Source organism: Nothobranchius furzeri, chromosome 16 (assembly GCF_043380555.1).
Source record: "Nothobranchius furzeri strain GRZ-AD chromosome 16, NfurGRZ-RIMD1, whole genome shotgun sequence".
Taxonomy (NCBI): Eukaryota; Metazoa; Chordata; class Actinopteri; order Cyprinodontiformes; family Nothobranchiidae; genus Nothobranchius; species Nothobranchius furzeri.
This window is the reverse complement of record NC_091756.1, coordinates 231,384-256,485: the sequence shown is the minus strand read 5'-3', so window position 1 is coordinate 256,485 and position 25,102 is coordinate 231,384. Positions and strand designations below refer to the sequence as shown.

The 25,102-nt window shown below is 45.0% G+C and overlaps 1 protein-coding gene across 2 annotated transcripts in view; it reads left to right on the top strand.

Moving 5' to 3' along the window:
• Window positions 1-25,102, top strand: part of adgra1a (adhesion G protein-coupled receptor A1a) — a 60,716-nt gene that overhangs the window by 15,034 nt on the left and 20,580 nt on the right. For both annotated transcript variants that reach the window (XM_070545321.1, XM_070545320.1), the window contains 2 exons: window positions 6,454-6,577; window positions 17,575-17,726. In XM_070545321.1, the coding sequence (XP_070401422.1) occupies window positions 6,454-6,577; window positions 17,575-17,726 (276 nt within the window). The remainder of the gene's footprint in view (window positions 1-6,453; window positions 6,578-17,574; window positions 17,727-25,102) is intronic.

The window sequence follows — 25,102 nt, the reverse complement described above, 5'->3', positions numbered from 1 at the left end:
CAGGATCTTGAAGAGACCGATGTACCTGGGAGTGAGCTTCCACGTAGAGGCCTTGAGCGGAATGTCCCGGGAAGACAACCAAACGTCCTGTCCAGGAGAGTACAGCGGGGCGGGACGCCGGTGTCGGTCCGCCAGCTGCTTATTCCTGGCAGCAGTACGCTCCAAAGCCGCCCGGGTAGCGGCCCATGCCCGTCTGGCCCCGCTGAGAAACTGCGGGATGGAGACTGAAGCCGAGGCCTGCTATGGAAACAGTGAGGGTTGGTAACCCAGTGATGCTTCGAACGGTGACTGACCTGTGGAGGTGGATACATGGCAGTTGTGAGCATACTCAATCCATGCTAGATGTGTGCTCCAGGCGGTAGGCTGGGAGGAGCAGACACAACGTAGCATGGCACCCAGTTCTTGATTCATACGCTCACACTGCCCATTGGTCTGAGGATGGTGACCGTAGGTGAGGGCGACCCTGGCGCCCAGAGCCTCTGCAAACTCCTTCCAGACCCGAGCCACAAATTGGGGACCCTGGTCTAACAGAATCTCTGTGGGAATACCATGCAGTCTAAAAACATGCTTCACGAGGAGCTTAGCAGTAACGGTTGAAGAAGGAAGGCCTTTAAGAGGCACCAAATGACACGCCTTAGAAAACCTGTCAACCATAGTCATAATACATGTGAACCCCTGGGATTCTGGAAGACCTACTACAAAGTCAAGCGCAATGTGTGACCAGGGACGTGACGGACTGGGAAGGGGACAGAGGAGCCCAGCTGGGGCTCGGTGGTCCCCCTTTTGCTGAGCGCACACATGGCATGCAGAAATATAGTTCTTAACGTCCCTATACATGGAGGGCCACCAGAAGGTCCGTTTAATAAGGGTTAGGGTGCGACCTACACCCGGATGAATGGAAAACCTCCCCGTGTGTGCCCAATGGATGACCTGTCCCCTAAGCGCCTGAGGAACGAATAGCCTTCCCGGAGGCCCCTTTGGGCCAGGCTCGGTCTTCAGTGTGTCCAACACCCTGTCCCGAATCTCCCAGGTGACCCCACCCACAACACATGATGAAGGGAGGATGGGTTCGGGCTCGGGCTCTTTGTCTGGTGCGTACAGTCTGGACAGGGCATCGGGTTTGGTGTTCTTAGAACCAGGGCGATAGGAGATCTGGAAGTTGAAGCGAAAGAAAAACAACGACCACCTATACTGGCGGGGATTAAGACGCTTAGCTTCCTTCAAATAAATCAAGTTCTTGTGATCTGTCCAGATAAGGAACGGCGTTTCCGCTCCTTCCAACCAATGTCTCCATTCCTCGATGGCGAGTTTCACTGCGAGCAGCTCCCGGTCTCCCACGTCATAACGGCTCTCTGTCGGGGACAGCCGCCTGGAGAAAAATGCACAGGGGTGAAGCTTATTGTCCGCGGGTGCTACCTGTGATAGGACCGCCCCCACCCCGGTGTCAGATGCATCCACCTCCAGCACGAACTGTCTCTGGGGATCAGGTCTGTGGAGTACCGGAGCGTCTGTGAAGCGCCTCTTAAGTTCCTGGAAAGCAGCCTCGGCTTCTGGGGACCAGACAAATGGGCGTTTCACAGACGTTAGGTTAGTCAGAGGTGCAGCTACCTGGCTGTATCCTTTAATGAAGCGCCGGTAAAAGTTTGCGAAGCCAAGGAAACGCTGCAGCTGCTTCCGTGATGAGGGAGTAGGCCACTCCGTGACCCCGCTGACTTTCTCCGGATCCGCTCGGAGTCTCCCGTGTTCCACAATGAACCCTAGAAACTTGACCTGAGGAACATGAAACAAGCACTTCTCTGCTTTGACATATAAACGATTCTCCAACAACTGCTGGAGAACCGCTCTAACATGTTTCACGTGCTGTGCAGAGTCCTCAGAAAAAATCAAAATGTCATCTAAGTACACAGTCACAAACTTATTCAAGAAATCGCCCAACACAAAATTTACAAGCGCCTGAAACACCGCAGGAGCGTTAGTTAACCCAAAAGGCATAACTAAATATTCAAAATGTCCTATAGGTGTCTTAAAAGCAGTCTTCCACTCATCCCCCTGCCTGATGCGCACCAAGTGGTACGCATTTCGGAGATCCAGGCGGCTAAACACCCGTGCGTTCTGTACAGGCTCGAAGGTTGAACTGAGTAGAGGCAGCGGGCATTTATTCTTTATGGTGATCTGGTTAAGTCCTCTATAGTCTATACAAGGTCTGAGGGTACCTTCCTTCTTCGGGACAAAAAAGAATCCCACGCCCAGGGGAGAGGAAGAGGGACGAATGAGTCCGGCAGACAGAGACTCTTGAATGTAGGTCTCCATGCTCTCCTGCTCAGGTCTGGAGAGATGGTAGAGACGGCTGCTGGGAGGAGGAGCTCCAGGCAGCAGTTCTATGCTACAATCGAAGGGCCTGTGTGGAGGGAGAGAAGTAGCTCTGTCTTTACTGAATACCTGAGCGAGGTCATGATACTCCTGGGGTACGTTGGACAAGTCTATCTTCTCTGCTGGCAGCGATCGGGACACGCTGCTGTCAGGGGAAGCAGCTCCGAGGCAGGACAGGGAGCATCTCGGGCTCCACCCCTCCACGCTTCCCGTCTCCCAGTTCACCTGGGGATTGTGGCGGAGGAGCCAAGGGTGACCAAGTACTAACGCGGTCTGCAGGGAGGGAAAAACAAAGAACTCTATTTCTTCCCAGTGATTTCCCGACACCCTGAGTCTTACCGGGACCGTCCGATGCGTGATGGTGGTTAGGCTGCGTCCATCCAGAGCCGCCACCGCGAGAGGACTGGAGAGCCGGGTCGTGGGAATTCCCCACTGACGTACCAGTTCAGTGTCAATCAAAGACTGTTCACATCCTGAGTCCAATAATGCATCTACAGGAAACTGTTTAGCATTAACATACAACATGCAAGGTAAAACACTACGGGACCCTTCAGCGTTCTGATTACCCACCAGTAGTCCCGACCTTACCGGTGGGCACCCCCCTTTTAACAGAACAAGGCAAGTTCTAGCAAAATGCCCAGACCCCCCACAGTACATGCAAAGACCCGACCTCATGCGATGTTCACGCTCCTCCTGGCTGAGTCTGGTCTTCCCTAGTTGCATGGGTTCCTCCGGGGTGAGAACCTCAGGTGGGGGATGACTTACTGACCCCGACCGGCCCTCCACCACTCGACTTGATCTGATCGCCGGTGCAGAAGTAGGTACGTGGAGCTCCCGGTGTCTCTTATCGAGGGAGATGGCCAGCTTGATGAACCCCTCCAGGGACTGAGGTTCCGGGCACATAGCGAGCTGGTTCCTGATGCGGCTGTTTAGGGCCTCCGTGAAAGCGGCGATGAGAGCTTCATCGTTCCAGGCGGATCGAGCAGCCAGCGTTCGGAACTCTAGGGTCATCTCTGCCACCGTCCTCTGCCCTTGAGACAGCGTCCATAGCCTCCTGCTTATATCCATGGGGGACACGTCAGAGCCAAAAGTCAGTTTAAAATCTGCCAGGAAAGTCTCCAAGGGACCTGCCAAAAAGGCAGGGTTGTGGCTCTTAGCCTCTGCCCACCGTAAAGCCTTCCCACGTAGCAGTCCAACAATATAAGAAATTCGATTAACCTCAGTCTGGAAAGCACCTGGACATCGAGCAAACGCCAGCCTACGCTGTAGGAGGAAACTGTGGCACTCCTCAAATTCCCCGTTGTAAGTCTGAGCAGGTGGTGCAGGGGCGGCGTGGAAGTAGGTAGGTTCCGGGGCAGCGGCCCCCTCAGCGTTGGGTTCAGGAACAGCAGGGTGTCCTTGGGAGGTGGAGGCGCCTCCCAGAGAGGGATTCTGTGCCTGGAGCTGGGTGAGACCCTGTTGGAGTTGGCGGATCATGACCTCCAGCTGTTGAGATCTTCGATTCACTCCCTGGAGCTGCTCAATTAAGATTGGTAGGACCTGTTCCTGCTGAGTTAACCTGGAGCCAAAATTGGTTAGTGATGATTCCACGGGGTTAGAGTTCTGGCTGGATGATTCTGTCATGTTCCTGGGAATGTGTTTAACCCACGACATGAAGAATCATCACAAGACAGGGTGGAAAGTTCAAGAACAATGATTTATTACAGGAATCTAACAAAAGGTGTCCCTGGAATAAACCCAGAGTAGTTGGAGCCAGAGAGAGTCCAAGTTCTGCAGGTGGAGGAGGTCGAGGAGGGCAGGTGGAGTGACGGGGTGAGTCCAGGAGAGGGAGCCAGGCAGGGTGACAGAGGAATAAGAGGAGAGGCGAACCGTGAAGTCCAGGAAGGTTATGGTTCTTTCCAGGTGAGTAATCCAGTAAGGTTCTGCTTCTCAGATGGAGGATCATATCCAACAAACCCAGAGCGTCAGGGAAGAATGTCCAGCAATCCTGGAGAGATAATACAAAACGTGAGTCCAAAAATCCAACACATCCCTTTGCAGATGTTCCGGAATGGAGGGCAGGGCCTTCAGCCAGATCGCTCGCTGGATGAGGGTCTGCCAGGCAGCGATGCGAGCAGAACCGGTGAGCACAGCAGCACACAGATTGAGGATAGCATCAGCAGTCTTAGTTATGACGGCTTTCGACTCCTCGGGAGCTTCCAGCTCCTCAATCATCTTGGAGACGCCGAAGGCAAGAAGGGCGATGTTATTGCCTGCAGCGCCGGTCTGAAAGGCACACTGATGTGCGCGGTCGGTGAGCCGCGTCAGCAGCTGGTCATGTTTTGAAGCGGGAACAGCTCGCGGGCCAGCGAGGTGGTTCTTGGCGCCGAACAGCGAGGCCAAATCCGGCTCTAGCGGAGGAATGGACGGCCAGCCTTGGTCGGAAAACCCCTCGACCTTGGTGATGGGCGCATACATGGAGACTGGCGCCTTGAGCTTGGCAGGCTCGGAGAAGGCGGCAGACCAGCAGCTCATAGCAGCGGGGAAGCGCGGCCAGATAGGGTCTGGACAGCGTGTCTGAGTTGCCCCGAAAATTCCCGCCAAATCATCCGCTTCAGGCAGGGCCGGTTCTGGCACAGCTAGCCCCTTGCGGGCTGCTGCCGCAGAAATGATGGCGGGCAGCTCCTGGAGCAGTGCTCTTACTGCTGGCAGGGAGGAGCGAGAAGCCACTGGGGCAGAAGGACCCGCTGAGCGAAGCTCGTCGACCTCCGTTATGTCTAGGAGGGATGCCGCCTCATCGTAGTTTTCGCTGTCGGTGACGTCATCCAGCCGGTTGAAGCCAGCCTTCCCTGACCGGCATCGAAGAAAACCAAAGCCTTGTCCAGCGGGTAGGAGTCAGCCACCGGAAATTCTTCGGCGGCGGCGGGAGTGAAGTACTCAACCCGGCGAATCTTCTCCGCCACGGGCAGACCGGCACAGAACGGGCACGAGGCCTGCGGGGTCAAGGCCAGGCCAGCGTGGTGAGCCCCGAGACAGACCTCACACTTAGCGTGCTGGTCGCCGCTGGAAATGGAGCCCGTCTGATAGGTCGGGCAGGGTCTGGCGTCGCTGGACATGGCTGGTAAGTCGTCTTCGGATAATTTTGCTCTTTTGGGATAATATTTGCTCTTTAATAAAGCTCTCAAGCTTGGCATGAAGAGAAAAAGGAGGTGAGCAGTGGGGTCACTGCGGTTATATACCACAAGGGGGCCCACTATTGGTGGGCGTACATTTTAGCTCTTCATGATTGGCTGATGCGGAGATCATCCTTCCAATAGCAGCTAGCTTAAGGGCTAAGACTAGACGAAATAGAACTGTCTAATTGTTTGTTGTTACTCCGGTCGCGCCACTCCTTTCCCCGCAAAGCGGCTCCTTTTTGCACACATCTCGTTGCTCGTGCGGCCTTCCTCTCTCTCTCAGATACACAATGATGCTTTTTATCAGTTGAGTATGTGAGACTTCCACCAACAGCAAAAGGATCTCATGTTTTTGTGTGGGTTTTTTTATGTTCACAAACACATTCCCGCTCACGGATTACTAAACTGCTGTTTTGACAAGTTATCAGATTGTCTAAAAATAGGTCGTTTTTTAGTTTAGTATAACTCCGCTTTTACGTTGCCTGTTAACAACATTTAAAAACTGGGGTGTAGTTTATAATCTCCTTTTTAAAGCCGAATTGAAACCGAAACTCAGGGAGGCGGAGTCTTGCTCCCACAGCGTCCCAAATAAGACCTGTTCAAAAGACGCGTATACTCGTCCATGGACCCCAGAGGTTTAATGTGACGTAGCCAATGAAACGGTCAATGGTTAAGATAAACATTGTCACTATTTTTAGTTAATTAATAAATATTGAAACAAATTGTAGATAGGAGTCCTAGCTACAAATTCTATCATAGGACATTTGTACATTTCATTTTTAATTTATTTATTTTTAATTTTGTTCCTCTGTCTGGGCCCCATCCAGCCAATCAGGCCCTAGGCACGTGCCTACTTTGCCTTTGCGTTAATCTGGCTCTGGCCGCCATAGAGTTTTCTGTCTTCATAAAATTGTTTTTCTGCTTTCAGAGTCATTCGCATCAGCAGGAATGGATGGCACACGTTGCTCAACTTCCTATTTCACACAGGACTGACGTTTGCAGTTTTTGCTGGAGGCATCAATCAGATCAACTTCCCTGTTGTTTGTCAAATTGTAAGTGTGTGCTATGTTTATTTACTTTATTGTGTGTGTGCGTGTTTGTGCACACGCGTGTGTGTGTGTGTGTGTCAGGTGCGCAGATAGGGTGGGGGATGATTGACTCCGATCCCCAAAAACAAAATCGCTTGAAGCTCCTTTTCCCAATTACATTGAATGCAGCATGACATAAGCAAACACCGACTCCAGAGGAACCAAAGGATGCAGGATGAAGCGAAAAAGACAAGCAACAATTACTGTGTTTTTAAAAAAGACCAACAGTGTAAGCAGCCTGGACCGATCTGTCTGTTCATGCATGTTGGTTCTAGTTTCAGTACATCGTTGTCAGTGTTGGGACTTACTCCTTATAAGCGCCAAAGTCGCAATATTATGACAAGCGTCCTTGCTGACTTTAACAGAGGTGGAAAGAGTACTAAAATTTCCTACTTAAGTACGAGTACAGTACTTTGATAATTTTTACTCAAGTACAAGTAAAAGTACTTGCCTACATTTTACTCAAGTAAAAGTAAAAAGTATCGTAAATAAAATGTACTCAAAGTAAAAGTTACTTAGTTACGTTTTTGTCAGCGTAAAGATGGTTACATCAGTGCAAAACCACAACACCAGTTCACAACACGCTCGTGTGTGCACGCACACACACGGACACACACAGTTTGATGGAAGGATTTCTATCCAATCAGTGAGAACAGGACGTGCACATTGATTGGACGAGGTTTTCCTAGGATTGTACGTTTCAACCGTGATTAAAATTATTCTTTATTTTGAGAAAAAAAAATGTTGATTTTTAGATGCCATCAGCATGTGAGGTATCTCAATGTCCTCATGACAAAACTCTAACATGAGACTGTGCTCTAACCTGTCACATAACAAGCTAAATGAAAGTCAAACATCTCAGATGGACCGTATGACAGCTGCTAACGTTGGCCCTGCCCTACTTTACCTCTACATTACAGTTCCTTTATCCATGTCCATCCTAGAGCTCCTCTCTGACCTTCATGCTCATTTACAGCAGCTGATTTTTAAAGTTAGCAGAGTTCATCTTTGGTAGTGGGTTCACTCACTCATTTAATTTATCGGCCAGAGGCAAAATTTGTTTGAACAGCATGTGTAAATGTGTATTAAAACCTCAGATGAAAAAGGTTTTTGGATTTTGACGGCTGGAATTGTAAGAAAATCTGATGTTTGTGACCGGCGAGGGAAAAACAGAAACTAACTTCTGGTCTAAGCCCTGGGCAGCTGGTGACGTTTCACAAGGAGCTCTGCTGAAACAGCTGTAGTAAACAACGCCTGGCTCCGGTGTTTCTGCGTTAGCGTTATAGCAGAGAACAATGTGTCATCAATCAGATGTAGCTTCTGAAGCCTCTGCTAGTTGGTCAGATTTGTTTATTCTCTGGGATATGGCGACAAGAACGGATATTGGATTACCAGAGAAGTTCAACCGAACTCAGACCCCGCCAGCTGGATATCACTACCAGAGGTGCAGACATGTTTTAGACCGTTTGACTCAGAAGACCTGCGACCCGATTTGGACATAGAGGAGGATTCTGTTCATCTTCAGAACCAAAATCGGTACAGTTTGTTTACTTTTCTTAAATATTTCATTTCTGTGCTCCACTGGGAGCTCTAAGCTGGTCTTAGCTCCATCATGTGTCCCAATATAGTTCAGTAATCTACAGTTTTACTGCTGTGTGTATTTATTGATATAACTCTGGAAAATAATTAACCGACAATTTACCAGAATAAATCTTCCTGATGCTGGAGTAACTCCTTAGTTCAGTTCGTTGTTTGCACTAATCCAGGATGTCATGGAGGTTTTAATGTTGAAATATAGAGATCATCTTTTAGATTATATCTGTGTGTGTGTGTGTGTGTGTGTGCGTGCGTGCGTGCGTGCGTGCGTGCGTGCATGCATGTGTGTGTGTGTCTGAGCTTTCCCAAAGGACTTGTTCTTTCCTTACCGGAGCTAACACGGTTAGCAGTTTTGCTGCAGTCATGCTAACGGGACTCGTCTGGAGTCCAGAAGTAGCGGTGCGGTTCTAGATGGATTTATAGATGTAGATTATTATTTTAGATCAGACCTGTTATTTAAAAATGCGTGTAGGACACAGACACATGGCTCAGACCTTTTGCTGCAGCTGTAAACACAATTTTACGTAATAATTAGGAGCATGAAAGTAAACAAATAACAGTGATTCACAATATTAGCATCAGCAGCTAGCTTGTTTTACGTGCTGGAGCGACGTATGCGAAACACAGTTCTTCACTGTCTGCAGGAGAGGATTTGGATTTTCTGTAATGATTTATGACAAAAGTCCTTAAAAAAATAAAAAACTGAACCCAGTACATGTTTATATAGATGGTAAAGTGTAGTTATTTGGCATTTCTATAATTTTAATGCCGAGCCAATACCTTTAACCCTTCACCACTGAAACCAGTTTGTTCATTCCAATCCTCCTAAATAATCCTCCAATCATCCAACTGGAATCCTTAAGGGTCCCGTAACGTCCATCCTGTCAGAACAGGCCTTGGGAGCCCAGGTGTTACTAGAACTAATGGATTTCTCCTCAGCAGCGTGAGCCTCCAAACTGGGAAGGTTGGTCTCCAAACATGAACTTTAAATTCATGCATTTATCTCCTCTTGTAACACTTTAACATGTTTTAAAAGGCTAGTATCATGATAAGTTACACCTCCCACACCAAAGATAAGATAAAACATTATCATAAACACTGCAGAGACGTCATTATTTATGAAATATACGTTATTTTCCTGAGCCATTACTTCAGCCAAGATATAGGATGCATGGATTTGATGAAACCACTCTGTCCTATATGTGTAACACACACACACACACACACACACACACACACACACACACACACACACACACACACACACACACACACACACACACACACACACACACACCATGACTAATTTAACTACATTGAACTGCTTTTGTAATAATTTAATCTCTTATTCTGGAGTAAAATAAAGAAACAAGCTAAATCATCACATATCTGTGGCATCAAGGAGCATCTTCTGAGTTCAGACACAGGGATGGAGCACAATGTTTACACCTGAACAGTATCAGGATGTTTTAACTCACAGAGGCCTGCAGGTCTTCTGTTTTATGAGCAAAGCGCTGAGAAGCCGCTTGTTTTAAGCACTAAACGTTATTTTGCTGCTTCCATGCGGAGCGGTAGAGAAACACATTTCCAACACGGAACCGAGTCTGGCTACCGAACCGAGCAGAATTCTGATGACGTCACACCGGTGCGCGAATGTGCGGGATCCAACCAGAGCCAGATTAAGACTTTGTTGTACCCTGGGCAACAATATTCAAGGGCTCCATCATCACGACCCAATGATCACCATAATATGGTCACATACAGAATATATTGCTGTAACATGCAGTAAATATACTCAATTCTTGAATGCCTGACATCACTTAACCCACTCAGGGTAACCTTTGACCCACCTTGTGTGGACTGACCAATAAGGAGAGGGTCTTAACTTGAGGCCCTCTCTTCATTGGTCATTCTGCATGAGACTGACTCTCAAATGACGTCCAGTCGTAGGCAGCAAAGCGTCTCTGTGCAGCACAAAAGCCCGGGTGGACAGTTTGTTTAATGTAGGGTGATCATATTTCCATTTCCAAACAAGAGGACAGGGATCTGTGCCTATGACGTCACACTATGGCAACGCCACACAAACCATGTTGAGACCCATTTTTGTAAGAACTACATTAACATCAGATTCTGCCAATAAAAAGGCTCCAAAACAATTCATATGTAAATATTTTGCATATTTAATGCAAAATCTCATTTTTCTGCTTTAGTGCTGCAACAAGGTTTTATTAATAATAAATTATTATACCTTTTGTTTTACTACAGCATCGGTAAGCTTCCTGTGCACAGATTATTAAGGATGCTTGTTTCAGCTGTGAGATTAGACGATAGGATCAATGACGAAATAAGTTGTCACACACTCCATGGAAACTTTCAGAGAATCCACAAATAGTGGCTTTCAAATGGTTTTGTTACTTTTTGCAAGTTTAGAAAAGCAGCAGATGAGACAGCATGTCTGATAATTTAGTTTTTCATCTGATAATATTAGAACATGTCAGTAATGTCTGAGGGGCTTTTATAAACACTGTATAACTAACTATTGGAGAGGGTATTAATTACCCCCAAATTCCACTAGCTCCGCTCCGGTCCGCCCCCGCCTTTCGCAGCCGCTCGCTTCCGAACTCAATTTTTACTGGTGCACGCTCTACAACGGCTCCGCTCCGGTGCGGAGACCTGAGGTGGGCAAACAAGCATGCGCGGGATTTTCGAGATCTTGCGATACAGTCCGAGCAATAAACGCGGAAGTTAGATCCAAACACCCATTGTGTGGGAGAAGCATGGCATGAACTGTTTAATCTGCCCATCATTTGTGTTGAGAGATCAGCAGTGTTTGGATCAACAAAGGGCGACTACTTTGATAGTGGAAACTGTATTTATGGCTTACTTTTGTGCATTTAAACTTCAGCCGCCATTGATAGTTGTTAAAAGTTGTTAAACCTGTGCATATGAAACAAAAAACGCCTTTTGTTTATCGATTTATTGTGAAAAACGGAAGTTGTGCTCGCTCCTTTTCCTGTTGGGCAGTTGTGATTTCTGTCCATTTACTGCGGAGGTGCTCCGGCGTCCGGCAAAAATAGGATCGATTCTATTTTTGCCGGACGCCGGAATGCCGGAGCACGGCCGCAGTAGTGGAATTGCTCTGATTGACTAGAACGGGACCGATTTTGCTCCGGAGTTCGTGTCGGAGCGGAGCGGAGGTAGTGGAATTTGGGGGTAACTCCTGTGCCACCGTCACCCAGGTGTACTTCTAGCAGTCTACACAGCGTAAATTTGCATGATTTTTCTTGCAGCTAAAAGTCACCTGACACATGGCCCTTGTCCCTGAGTATGGTGTGGCAGGTAGTTGCTGAAGCAGCCACTCTTTTTGCACCATCTTTCCTTGCATAAACTGCTTTGCAAGCCCAGTTGCAAGATGTGCCAGGAAGTCAAATGACTATGTTTTAGCCTTTATGGCCTATGTTGCATTCACAACTTGTGTGCTTCAGAAAGCATTCTGGTTTTATTAGAACAATAAACCTTCAAATGCACAGGCCTTTTGTGAAAGTTTTGTAACTGCAACTCAAACCATTTTGGAGGAATCTTGCAGGTTAACAGCAAGGTTCATAACAGCTGTGATGAAGCTGCTTTTCAGGTGTTGAAAACAAGCCAGACTCATGAAAAGGCTTCAGATGATCAGCTAAATCTGAATAGAATTTATTTTTCAGGTTCAGGGCCATTTCTAGCATTGTGGGGGCCCTATGCAAGATAATGTTCTGGGCCCCCTTATTTTGACAAACTGCAATTGATGATCTACAAACACACCATGAATTGCCACAAATTGCAAGCAAAACAACACTCACTCAAGAATTATACCTAACTTATAAAAACTAGAAAGCAGTCAGAGTGCAGACCTCCACCCTGGGAGGGGTGTTCACATCACACATACCATAAAAAAGTGGCTAAGTGCATGTGAACGAGTACAACAACTGATTAAAGATTCCTGTATCAAGACAGTGGCCAAGATCATAATTTTAACCACCTTTACCCAGGATGTGAAGTGCCACACCAGAGACAATAGGACCACTGACCTGCTGTATGCTAATGTTAAACACAAACACTTCCACCCCTTCCCTCAGCTCAGCCACTCTCATCACCATCTCATCTTCCTGAACCCAGAACACACCTAGGGTGATTAGGGAGCCTCCTCAGAAAGAAACTGTGAAAGTGTGGACTGAGGAAGCATCAAAAAGGCTGAGGGACTGTTTCCAAACCACAGACTGGGAGACGGTCTGCAGCGCTCATGGTGATGACCTTGACAACCTGACCCACTGTGTCACTGAGTATGTTAACTTCTGTGTAGAGACCACCGTCCCAACACGAAGAGTGAGGTGTTTCTCCAATAACAAACCCTGGTTGACCCCGGAGCTGAAATCCCTGCTGAATGATAAGAAAATGCTCTCATGGCTGGAGACAAAGACAAATATAAGATCAGATGAGCTAAAGACGTCTGCAGGAAGAAGCTGGAGAAACAGCTGGGGCAGAACAATGCTCATGGTGGATGGAGAGGCCTCAGAAATATCATAGGTCACAGTGGGAGGAGTGGTGCCATTGAGTCTGCTGAAGGAGACCAGAACTGGGCTAATGAGCTTCATCCGTTTTTTAACACAAGTCCAGAAGACCTCCTGTGTGGTTCCATTTCCCAGAACATCACATCCCAGGGAATCAGACCTCTACAGACCTGTCGCCTTGACCTCCCGTGTGATGAAAACTATGGAGAGACTCATCCTCACCCATCTACGTTCAGTGGTGACCCTGGAAATAGACCAACTGCAATTTGCATACAAACATAACATGGGGGTAGAGGACGTGCTCATCTATCTGCAGCACCGGGCTCTGACTCACCTCGAGATGCAAAAGAGCACTGTGAGAATCATGTTCTTCAACTTCTCAAGTGCCTTCACCACCATCCAGCTGCGTCTACCACAGTAGAAGATGAGGGGTGCGAGTGGATGAACATCTGGCTGCATGGAACATCAACTACCCCATCAACCCAGCAAATAGTCAACGTCGCATGGACGTGCAGATCATGTCTATATTGAGTCCGTCAGTCCAGACCACGTCTGTAGGACGTCCAAAATAGGTCTTTGCACAGTGGGAACAGGCCACTGTATGTGAGGCTGCACAACTGTATATCTGACGTGGTTGTGTGTAGTACCGGAGCTCCACAGGGTACGGTGCTCTCACCCTTTCTCTTCACCTTCTACACCTCGGTCTTCACCTACAACACCAGCAGCTGTCACCTCCAGAAGATCTCTGATGACTCTGCCATTGTCTGCTGTGTGTCTGAGGAGAATGACCTGCAGTACAGGTCCGTCATCATGGACTTTGTGGACTGGTGTGAGCATAACCACCTTTGCTTGAACACCAGTAAGACAAAGGAAATGGTGATGGACTTCTAGAGAAACACTCCTCCTCACTCACTAGTAAACATCTTTAAAGAGCAAATAGCAGGTTAGAGACTCTCATTAACCGATGTTTAGAGAAACATAAACTCCTTTTAAACATTTTTTACACATACATAAGTTATTTAGGCTTTTAGAGTTTTTGCCTAACCAAGTGACGTCAGCTGAGGGGGTCCTGTTAGCTTAATCCAGATAAAAATCTGGACTCTACTGCGGTTCTGACACAGAGGAAACTTTAAATGTTTATAATTCTAATTCTGATGGACCAGAACCATGAAGTTATGAGTTTGCTGCACACCCCAGAGAGCAGAGACAAACTAGAGGGAGTAACCATCGTCCAAAGCAGAGATTGGGGAGAAGCAGTGGGGGAGCAGTGGGTGAGTTAACTCGTGTGCAAACATCTAACTATATTGCAGATTACTATCATGTACCAGACAGAGTAGTATCGGTCAGTTAATACAATATTGACACTAATGAGCGTCTGTCGGCTGTCTCATACTCATTAATATCCGCTCACCTAACCTAGTTTAGCTTAGAGAGAGGGAGAGAGACGCCTGTCATCTGGTTCTGGAGCACATGTGGGCTTCTATGAGCTGGATCCGACTCAGATTCCAGCGAGCCACTCCAGCTGGGACTTTTAAAAACACGCATCCTCTTCTAGTCTAGGTGGCATTTCTGACCTGGTTCTGACCCAGAAACCAGCTCCACTGGCCCGCTGAGCTGTGCGTCTCTTCTGGTGGTCGGTTCTGACCTGGTCCTGATGGTGATCTAAGCTCCGGAAATCCATATTTAATTTTTTACTGTATGAAAAAAAAGTAAAAGCTGTAATAAACCCATCAGCTGTGCAGATGTTCTGTTTTGGTCCACAGTACAGTGACCAGTTGTTCTACTTTGTGCAGGCCCGTCCTTCATTTGCATCACTCTTTAAACTTCCAGCAAAAAGAGGCACCTGCATTGTTCTTGATAGACTCCCATGTTTGTTTAAATCTAGCATATGTAAACTGTGATGCAAAAAGCAGTGATTGCTGTCAAATCAAACTAGGAGGCAAGGCTTTACTGCAGGTCCAGATTGTCTTCTTATTTTACACACACGCACACACACATACACACACAACCAAAAAAAAAAAAAACACAGAAAATGTTGTTACAAGAAAGATAGGGATAGATATCATTAAAGCTGTTCGGAGTGTTTGGCCGTTCCTCAGTTTGCGTATCCATTTGTACTCGTGTACTCACTTCTTTGATAAACATCATCAATGATGACTGCTCCAATCCTAAGTACATACCACGGCAAGTTCACGCAAAATTCCCAGATGTGTTCTTGCTCTGCCCTTTGTGTTGAGGATATATCAGTGCATCCTGACTTGGGACAGCAAAGTATCCCATGATGCATTGCGTCACAAACTGTTAAGCTCCAGACATTAGAGCAGAAGGCTCATAACTGTAGTGTAGGAATATAAATGTGTCTGTTATTGTAAATAACTGTGTAAAAGCTGTAAAATCTGCTGTGTTTATTTTTTCGGACTCTTCATGCATGGCAGTGCCTCAGATAGCTCAATTAATGAAAAAGAAACTTTTTTCTTCATTTAACAGCTTGAAATGCAGGTATTTTATCAAATTTGAACAAAAGTGGAACAAATATAATAAAAATAATATGTATTTAAAGGCCCAGTGTGTTATATTTGTACCTGTTTATTATAAATCCTGTGTTTCCAGTTCACAAACGTGTCCTTTTTCACTAATATTTCTCACCAACATAAATTCTACATATTTCTCTCAACTTGAAATTATACATTTTTAAATACATAAACTGTGGTCGACGCTCCATGGTCATCCACCATCTTGAAATACAGTAGCTGTTTAGGGACAACGAGCTCCACGTTGCCATTTGGACTATGGCTGTAACCTGAAAGAACCAGCAGAGGGCAGCAGTGCGCCCTGGAGGCATGGAGTCTGCTAATTCAACTAAGAAGTAGAAAATAACAGCTACAACGTTGCTGTACTCGTTAGTCTGAATAATAAACAATGAAATTAAAAGACATAAAATTTGTCAGTTCGTCATCATGTCCAACACAAGGAAGCTGCGCATGTTCAAACCCCCGCCCGCTATTAGCTGGACGCCAGCCTCCGATTAGTGTCTCTGACTCCCAAACTCACCTCAAGTGGTTCATCCGTCTTTTCCTAGTACCAGAAATCCCAACCCGGTCCCAATGTGTCAGTACCAGAACTCCCGACCCTGTCCCAACGTGTTCGTTCCAAAGCCCTTCTACTCAAGTCTCCTCTCTTTCTGCAGCCTGCTGTGTGTCCTAACCAAGCCCCCATAATTCGGGCCTGGAAATGAAGCCAACATGGAAGTGACAAAAATTGCAGTTCCACCCTCATCCACTGGTGTCAGAAGCCAGCAAATCCTCATTGACTCCCATTTTAAAAATAACAATTTTACAGCCTGCAGATATTTCCAAATCCTTTGAACTTGTAGTCCATTATGAGGACTAAACTACCTCAAATATTAAACTGAGTGAGATTACATCTTTTTACATAACTTTCATAAATGATAAATAAGCTTGCTGCAAAAGAGTGAACAAGAATGTTTTTACTGTATCTTTTTTATTGTTTTTAGGAGGAAATACAGATAAAAATCACAACATTATTACATTACATCATTTTACCGTAAAAGTTAATCACAAATGTTGTGAAAATAGCCGGAAATGCGATCTCCCGATACGGGGACAGAATATTTCAGGGGAACACAATTTCTCACAACACCTGACCTCCCGGCTGACGCCACCCCTCCTCCGTGTGTGAATCATGACCGCTTCAAGATCAGAACTAGCTGCTTCCTTCAGGACTGGTAGGCTGATAAAACAGTCATGATTATAAATGCTTTTTAAAAGAAGTCGAGTAGCTCGTTTTAAGCTTTGCGTGGGTTAGGCTACACAGGTTGGAAACTGATTATACATCAAACTCATGAGTGAGCCACCTTAGCTGCAATACTTTATCTGACCTGCACGGCGCTAAAGAGTCACATTTCTATCATGATTTCAATAGATTTCACACATGGGGCCTTTAATTATTTTGTTATTCAAGGGACTTTTCTTTTTATGTCAAGTTTTTTTTTGTAACCATAGCAACAAGCAGTGCTTGTTTCCAGGATGCAGCCGAGCACAGCTCTGTTCCAAATGCCGTCCTCTTCCTCCCAAACTCGGTTGAACAGACTTCCTGGTGTACTTACCAAATAAATGGGGCGACGGTGGCACAGGAGTTAAGTGCTCGCCCCGCAATTGGAAGGTTGCAGGTTCGAGTCCCGCTCAGTCTGTTGCTGTCGTTGTGTCCTTGGGCAAGACACTTAACCCACATTGCCTGCTGGTGGTGGTCGGAGGGACCGGTGGTGCCAGTGCTCGGCAGCCTCTGTCAGTGCGCCCCAGGGCAGCTGTGGCTACATCGTAGCTCATCCCCACCAGTGTGTGAATGTGTGTGTGAATGGGTGAATGACTGATTGTGTTGTAAAGCGCCTTGGGGGGTTACAGGACTCTAGAAGGCGCTATATCAAATACAGGCCATTTACCATTTAAATACTTTGTTATGTTCATTCTGTGTTCCTTATCTGATTCCATTTTATTGGTTCTTCCCTATGCACAGAGTAAATAGAGCTTATTTTTACCTTTTTGCTGACATGAGTCCGACATGCTTGTCAAGTAAACAAGGACGTACTAGAGTACTTGGGTATTGAGAAACAGCCCTTATGATGGTTTTCTTAAACAGAGGTGGCCTCTTTGCTGTCCTCCGTGTCACCAGGCCTTCCTCCTAAACCTGAGACAAGATTTACTTTACTGGATGCATGAGCGTTGCAGAACCACATGTGAACATTGGATTAGACCTGGATTGTGATGGAGATCCAACCTCCTCTCTGTTTTTATCTGTCAGGTGGGTGTCTTGCTCCATTACGCTTCCTTATCAACCATGCTCTGGCTGACATTTACAGCGAGAAACATTTGTAAAGATGTGTCCTATGATCCGCTTCAAGGCCAGGACAGGAAGGGGCCAGTCCAGACCCACTCCAAAACCACTGTCCTCAGGTAAGCAGGTGTCAGCAGCAAACAAAAGGGCTGCAGCTAAATCAGGATATGTGTTTTACTCATGACTGAAACATCAACCAGATGTTCCAGCCTTAACGGTGGCAGCTGGTCACTTCCTAGTCCAGTACAAGCATTCAGATTAACAGTAAGAAAATGTTAAGAATCCCAGAATGAAAAATGAATAAATAATAAAATCCAAAAGTCTTACTGAAAATTTTCAAAAACAAAATACAATAAAACTACATACAAAGAGTGCTGAAAACACACGAAACCTGCTGACAGCTAACAATATTGTTATGTAAACTACAGACCACTCCACTGGAATGCTCTAACATCTCAATTCATCTGCTGCTGTCCTACTTCTATAATTTGGCTTCTGGACAATGACTCTATTTTAATGTTCAATGTCCCTTTTTATTTTGTTTTTAGGTTGATTTTAATCGCTATTTATTAACTGCTTTAACTATTCAAAGTGATTATTTTATTATTATTAGCTGTGCAGCATTGTAGGCAGCTCACATGCTGTGCTTAACCCTCTGGAGGCAGGCATTGCAGATTTGCAACAGTTAAAACCTACCTACCTGGTTACTCCACAAATTTTTCATGAGCATGTTTTAACTCAGAAGTACCCCTGAAGGACTTAGTTGTTCGTCCTTTTATCAAAACTTATTTTAAGCCTGAGAGGGTTAAATGCACTGTATAAAATAAAGTTGTTTTTTGAGGTTAGTGTGATCCAAAGTATATGACAGCACACAAGAGCAGCTGTAGAAATTTTAAAGTAAAGGAACCAAACATTACAAAAAGCCCAGGGACAGAGATGTGCAGACGATCCGACACACAACACAAAACTGACAGGGCTTAAAGACAAGAGGTGATTAGGGAACGAGAGGCAGGGGTACTCAATAACTCAAGACACAAACTGAAGCTGGGGACATAACATGACAATATGGTATGGTATGGTATAGAGCTCCGGATGTCATGTAATTCTCAGAGAGTAGACGCCATGTGGGAAAGCAACAAAGGTAAACAAAAGGAACGGGATCGGCTTGGATTTTACTCCATCGGAATTTACTTCCCACTTTAAAACCAAAGAAATCGTTTTATATAGTCAGAAATGAAATAGATTAAACATCTCCAACCCTTACCATGCCCCTGGGATACTTTTTAAAATGCCAGAAGCTGTCGGAGCGGACCTCTTACTGGATTTGAGATGCCCTGACATTTGTAATTTCCTTGTTAATTTTCCCTTGTCTTACTCCGGAGCATCGTTAATAGCACATAAAAGCCTGGAGGGATACAAATGGACTCAATCAGGGTTTGTTGTCGATATCCAGATCTGGATTCTTCCTGCAAAGGACAGCGCTGTTGTCACCGGGAGTGTATTTGGACATTTTTGTTACCTTTAGCAACAGCTCATTGCAAGGTTATCTCTGTGTGAAACGTTGTGTGTGTTCATGAACCTCAGAAAAATAACTTCAGTATTTTCTTAAAACATAGCTGTGAAACAGAGCTGTCAACTTGCATCACTTAACTCTTTAGATGCCAAAGGTGCAAAATTAAATATAATTCCAACGTCTGCGGCGTTCCGGATCTTGGGGAATACTGTAGAAGGCTCTTCCCTTATCTCGTCCGCGTCTGTTCTGGCATCCTGGGGCACAACAGGAATCTACCATATTTCCAGTTTGATTGAGTTTTCTGACAATAACAAATAGCCCAGCTGCGGGCAACTGCCTGCCAAGATGGCGCTGTTCGATTTGAACTGTTGCATGCCAGGAGAAGTGACGTCAACTCCCGGAGCTCTGTGGTATGGTATGGTGTGGTATGGTATGGTACTTCTTTCTGAGATGAATATCCTATCTGGATATCTACTGTATACCTGATTCTAAATTAGCTACACTAAAGATGTAAATCAATCAATGACATCTATAAAAATGGTAAACAAGTCTAACCCTACTTCAAATACTTTGTGTAGAGTGGCTTTCAGACCACGAGCGTACAGCTGCACCAAACTATCAGTAGATCACTCCAAATTAATTTTGTCACTGTTTGTCCCTTTTTTCATGTATTTGTGAAACCCTTGTGTAACTAGGAAGATCTCACTGAGTTTAAAATACTTCTTCACAGGAAACGTGGCCAAGATAGACATCCCTTACCATACCATACCATACCATACCATACCATACCATACCATACCATGCTTTACCATTTTATTTCTAGAGCACTTTAAACATGGCATTACAATCGACCAAAGCCTTGTAAGTGATAAAACAACACAGGCAAAATAGTCAAATGACATAAACGCAATTAAAAAGAATAATGAAATGAAACCTACAAAGTAAAACCACGATATGTGAATTTTTTATGGTTTACGAGTTAAAGGCCAGGGAGAAGTAGTGTTTTCAGGTATGATTTTAAAACGGCAATAGAATGCGCTTGCCTTACCTGGAGAGGTAGTCACTAACAAAGTTTTCCGGCACAGTTGGAAAAAGGCCTTTCCCCACGGGTCTTCAAACATTCCTTAGGGATGGTGAGGAGGAGCTGATCTGCAGACCTAACCCGGGAGGCGACGCGCTGTGCCAGAGCGTCAGTATCTGATGCCCGCCGTAAAACGGACATTTGACCGAATTGTGACCTTTACCCTCTTGCAATTTCCCCTCACCCCCATCCTAACCTTAACCAGCTTGCGCATGCAAAGCTCTGATTGTTGACACGCTCCAGACATCTGCGTCCTGAGCACGGCCACAGTAACATTATCAAATTAGGTGTCGCCACCTCAAAAACTAATTTAACACGCGATCGTTCATGTCGGCTCATTTCCTTTTATGTTTTCTGTCTTTTATTTGTGCCTGATGCGTTTTGCAGCTGTTGAGCGGAGCACATCACCTGTTTTGTCCTCTGGTGATTTCACCTCACTGATGCGGCCGCCAAGCAGCGAGCACTCCGCTGTTTTTGCGGTCAGTAGATCTTTTACAACTGCAGTTCAAAGGTAACTCATGAGGTGAATATATATGAACCCAGGTAGCAGTTTCTCTTTAGGACTGAGAGGAGATGCAGGAAGATAATAAACAGACAGGACAGAAAAATAGTCAAATAAAAACAAGTTAGTTTTTGTACCTGGTGGTTGCAACAAACAGACACCATTGAAGGTAATCAGAAGTGAGGAACAGAAAATGAAATAATTATTTTAATGTTTAGAGCAGCAGGAACTCTGAGAGGCTGCAGGCGCATCAGTGAGTTAGCGGCCGCTGCGCAGGGGGAGGGGGGAGAGGGCTGAAGCAGGGGGAGGGGGGAGAGGGCTGAAGCAGGGGAACAGTAAAAATGCAGAAACTACTGTTGTTAAAAGAGCTGTGTTTAAAGCTGGGTGGACACTGCGACTTTTTCACTCGTACCACTCAGCTTCATCTCAAACTGTACGACTTCCTCGCAGAGCAGATCTCACGAGTCATGTGCTCACACTGAACGACCAAGTTCTCGGATGCGACCTGACTGCTCACACTGTCGCCTCATTTCCTTTTATGTTTTCTGTAGCAACACGTCGGACCTACAAATATGCTAAAAATAGCAGTTTTTACACAACACGTCAGACTTTTTTTTGTGTTGTTTTGCCTGTTGTCCTTCAGGAGTGCTGCAGGAGGACATGTGGGGATTTGTGGGGATTGGATGATTTGTGATCAGTTTAATTTAACATGAACACGACGAACACGCTTTCTTGACAATCCTTGTGAGTAGAAAAACGTGTAGAAATAAAAACGAACAGCGTGTGTTACTAGGGAAATAGCGGGCGAGCTGTGTTGATGCAGGATTGCGCATGTGCCGTGAGCGGTTCTGGTACTTTTTGGGTCACAGCTGCTCGCACGCCGCTTCAACCCTCATGAGGAACGAGCAAAATATAAAACACTCCAGAAGTCCGTGCAAGCTCACGATTGCTGATCGGTAGCTGGTCACATGGTAATCGTCTCTCGTAACCCCCTGTACACTACACTACGCTCAGTGCAAAACTTGCCCCGATCTTGTGGATTTTTGCACGAGTCGAAAATCGGTTCAAAAAAGTTAAAAAGTCGCACAGTGTACGCCCGGCTTTACTTAGAAAATGTGGGCACAATATTAATTGTCAAAAACTCCAGCAACAGTGTGTGTGTGTGTGTGTGTGTGTGTGTGAGAGAGTTTTGGATGAATTCTTAATGTGTTATTTTAACAAGGCCCTAGGCCCTTCCTCTGGTGGTGGTCAGAGGGACCGGTGTCTCCAAGCCCCCACAATGCCGCTCTAAAAATGGTCCCATCCCGGAAGTAAGAAAAATTGCAGTTCCACCCTCATCCGCTGGGGGCTGGTGCCAGAAGCGAGCAAATCCTCATTGACTCCCATGTTAAAAATGCCGATTTCACAGCAGAAATAAACATGTTTACAGCCTGGTTCCAAAACATGTTTTTTGTCTAAATTATCTAGTTTATACTCATGACAACTCTGAGGGGGGTGAATGTTTTTCTCACTCTTCTGTTTAAGTGTATTAAAAGCCTAAAATTCTGTATAATTAATGAGCATCCGACACACGTGACCACAGAGCTAGCTCCGTGGAAAGGCCTCAGTACAGCCTCGGTCTCTCCTGGAAACTGTGTCGGGATTTTGAGTCTCTGTGCTTGTGAATTCTGTTTTGGATATTATTGGTGCAATTGTTGGACAAAATGACTTGCTGTGGTATTAATTGCACTAATAGAGCGTCCAAGGAGTCTCCACTTCATTTTTTTGGGTAAGTTAAAATCTATATTTGTATTTTATGTCACTGCTGCCTTTAAACTAGCTGAGTTTACCGAAGTAGCTAGCTAACTATCAGTTTAACGTGTAGCATGTACTGTTTAACCATGAAATTTAAATGTAAAATACGGTAAAAATAATTAATAGGGCATATTTCGATGGGTAAAAGGGTAAAGGTGTTTTCATCTGAACCCTTAAAATCTCCAGCAGGCTATGATGCACTATTGAAGTGTTAGCGTGCGGCGCTAACAACTTAGCGACGTGACATGTCTCTGAGAAAGCGTAAAACACGGACGCTTCTTCTGAAGCGGAAAATAACACTTCTTCTTAAGCAGAGCAGGATGTCGCCTCGGCTCGTTCACGGCCGAGCCGGACTGAGCTCGATAACATTGACCAAGCACAGCCACTGGGCCGTTGTAGCTGCCACCAGGCCTGCTGAAGGAACACCAGCGGGTTTCATCAGACTCGTAAAGTTTCTTGTTTTTGCTGGGGATTTCTGTATTTTACCGCTCCCTCCTGCAGTCTTCCCCTATTAAAATTTAAAATGTGTAACTTTATGTATTTGGATGAATGACAAATATTCATGTTGAACTAAAACGTTAGGCATTTAGGGGGAAAAAAACAAAATAATAAACATTATACAGATGTCAAATAAATCAAACTGTAATTAAACTATATATTTTCAAAGTCATATAGACAGCATGATGGTTTGTGTGATCCGCGCGGTTTCACTTACACCCCTTTAATGATCAGGCTGTTTTTTATTATTTTTATCAGCTGATAGCAGTTAAAATTATGGTAAAAAATACTTTTATCTGTTTTTGATAACTTAATGCCCAGGAAGAGCATCTTCTCTAGACATTAAATATAACCCAAATGTTTTATTATGAGCAGATCTGATGAAGGTGTAGACAAGCAGTCTGCAAAGTAAAACTTGTTTAGAGTCCAAACTCTTACTAAAGCTTTTGAAAAGAAAAAACGGTTGAATTTTGAGAAATACCCACAACAGGGGAGCAAGACCTCTGAAAAATGTATATTTTCTCTGAATTCATAGAATAATGTGAAGATTCTGGGAAAAGTTGGGATTCTGAGATTAAAACGTAAATCTTTCTAATCATAATTCTGGCAGTTTTTGTGTCCTTCTGCTGTGGAAAGTCGTGCAACATGAAGATACTGAGAAGATGCTTACAACCTGTATTTTTATTCCATCCATAAATAAAATCATGAGCTATTTTTTTAATCCAAATTTGATCCAAAGGGCCATCGTTGGTTCCAGACCCATTCTAGAACATTCCTCTAATTTAAAGTCATCATCAGTTTCTTCCTTTTAACAAATATTTATTTGTTCAAATATTTAATATTTATAACTGGAATATTTGTTCCTCCCTCTCCCACTGCAGTTAGTCCTGTCCTGCAACCCTGTTTTTGCAGCTTAGTGAAGCCAACCATCACTAACCTGGGGGTGGTTTTGGACCCAGAGATGCGGATGGACTCCCACATTAGCCAGGTGGTTAGATCCTGCTTTTCCCGGCTTCGCCAGCTACCAAAGATGAAGTCCATCCTGAAAGGTGTGTCATATTTTCTCCCCAAGCCGGACCTGACCACAGATATACTGCAGCTCGGTGAGTTGGTAGATAGTGCTTGATGTTAGAAGTCTGTATGCCATCAGATAAACTCGCTCTTTTTTGGGGGGGGGGGGGAGGAGAGGCTTATATTGCAGTACGCACGAGTCAGTAATTTCCGGTAAGTATTTTAAAGCCATATACTTAATTAGTTCTTTGTATGAATTTTTCCTCTAGGTGATCCAGAGAGGCTTGACCTTTGGGTGAGCAACCAAAAAAGAGAGTGCTGGACTCCCAATTCATTCTCCCGCTTGTGCAGTGAACACTTTGAGAGTCATCACTTCACCACGGACGCCAGGGTACAAACACATTACTTCATATTTTGGTTGAGATTTAAAAAACTGAAGCATTAGCTGTATAACATACCGACGTTACATTGCTGTGTAACTAGAAGAAAATCTTCCCCACCCTTGAATTGTCTGTGACTAGGGCTGTTTAGATGGGAAACAATCATGTTATTAATTTCCATCTAATTCTATGGTTAATTACTCAGAGAAACAAATAAATTTTTGGACAGTCTTTAATGTGTAACTTTATGTATTGGGATGAATGACAAATATTCATGTTAAACTAAAACGTTAGGCATTTAGGGGGAAAAAAACAAAATAATAAACATTATACAGATGTCAAATAAATCAAACTGTAATTAAACTATATATTTTCAAAGTCTCGATTCTGGATAAAATCCAACAACATATGCTTCATAAATAACAAACACTACACATGCCTTTTACACACACACACACACACACACACACACACACACACAAACACATTCACTCACACACACACAGTGCTCTGGTGTACCAGTGTGTTCTTCAGAAGGTGACCTTGTCTGATGTGTGTATATGTGAATCTCTCTTTTTTTTAATTAAGTTTTTATGTTTTTTTATTTTAGGGGAGAGTTTGCCTGAAGGACACAGCCGTACCTACAATCTTCTCATCCTTTAAGGTCAAAGAACCTGTTCCAAGAAGGGAAGAACAGGTAAGTAGGAATGACAAGG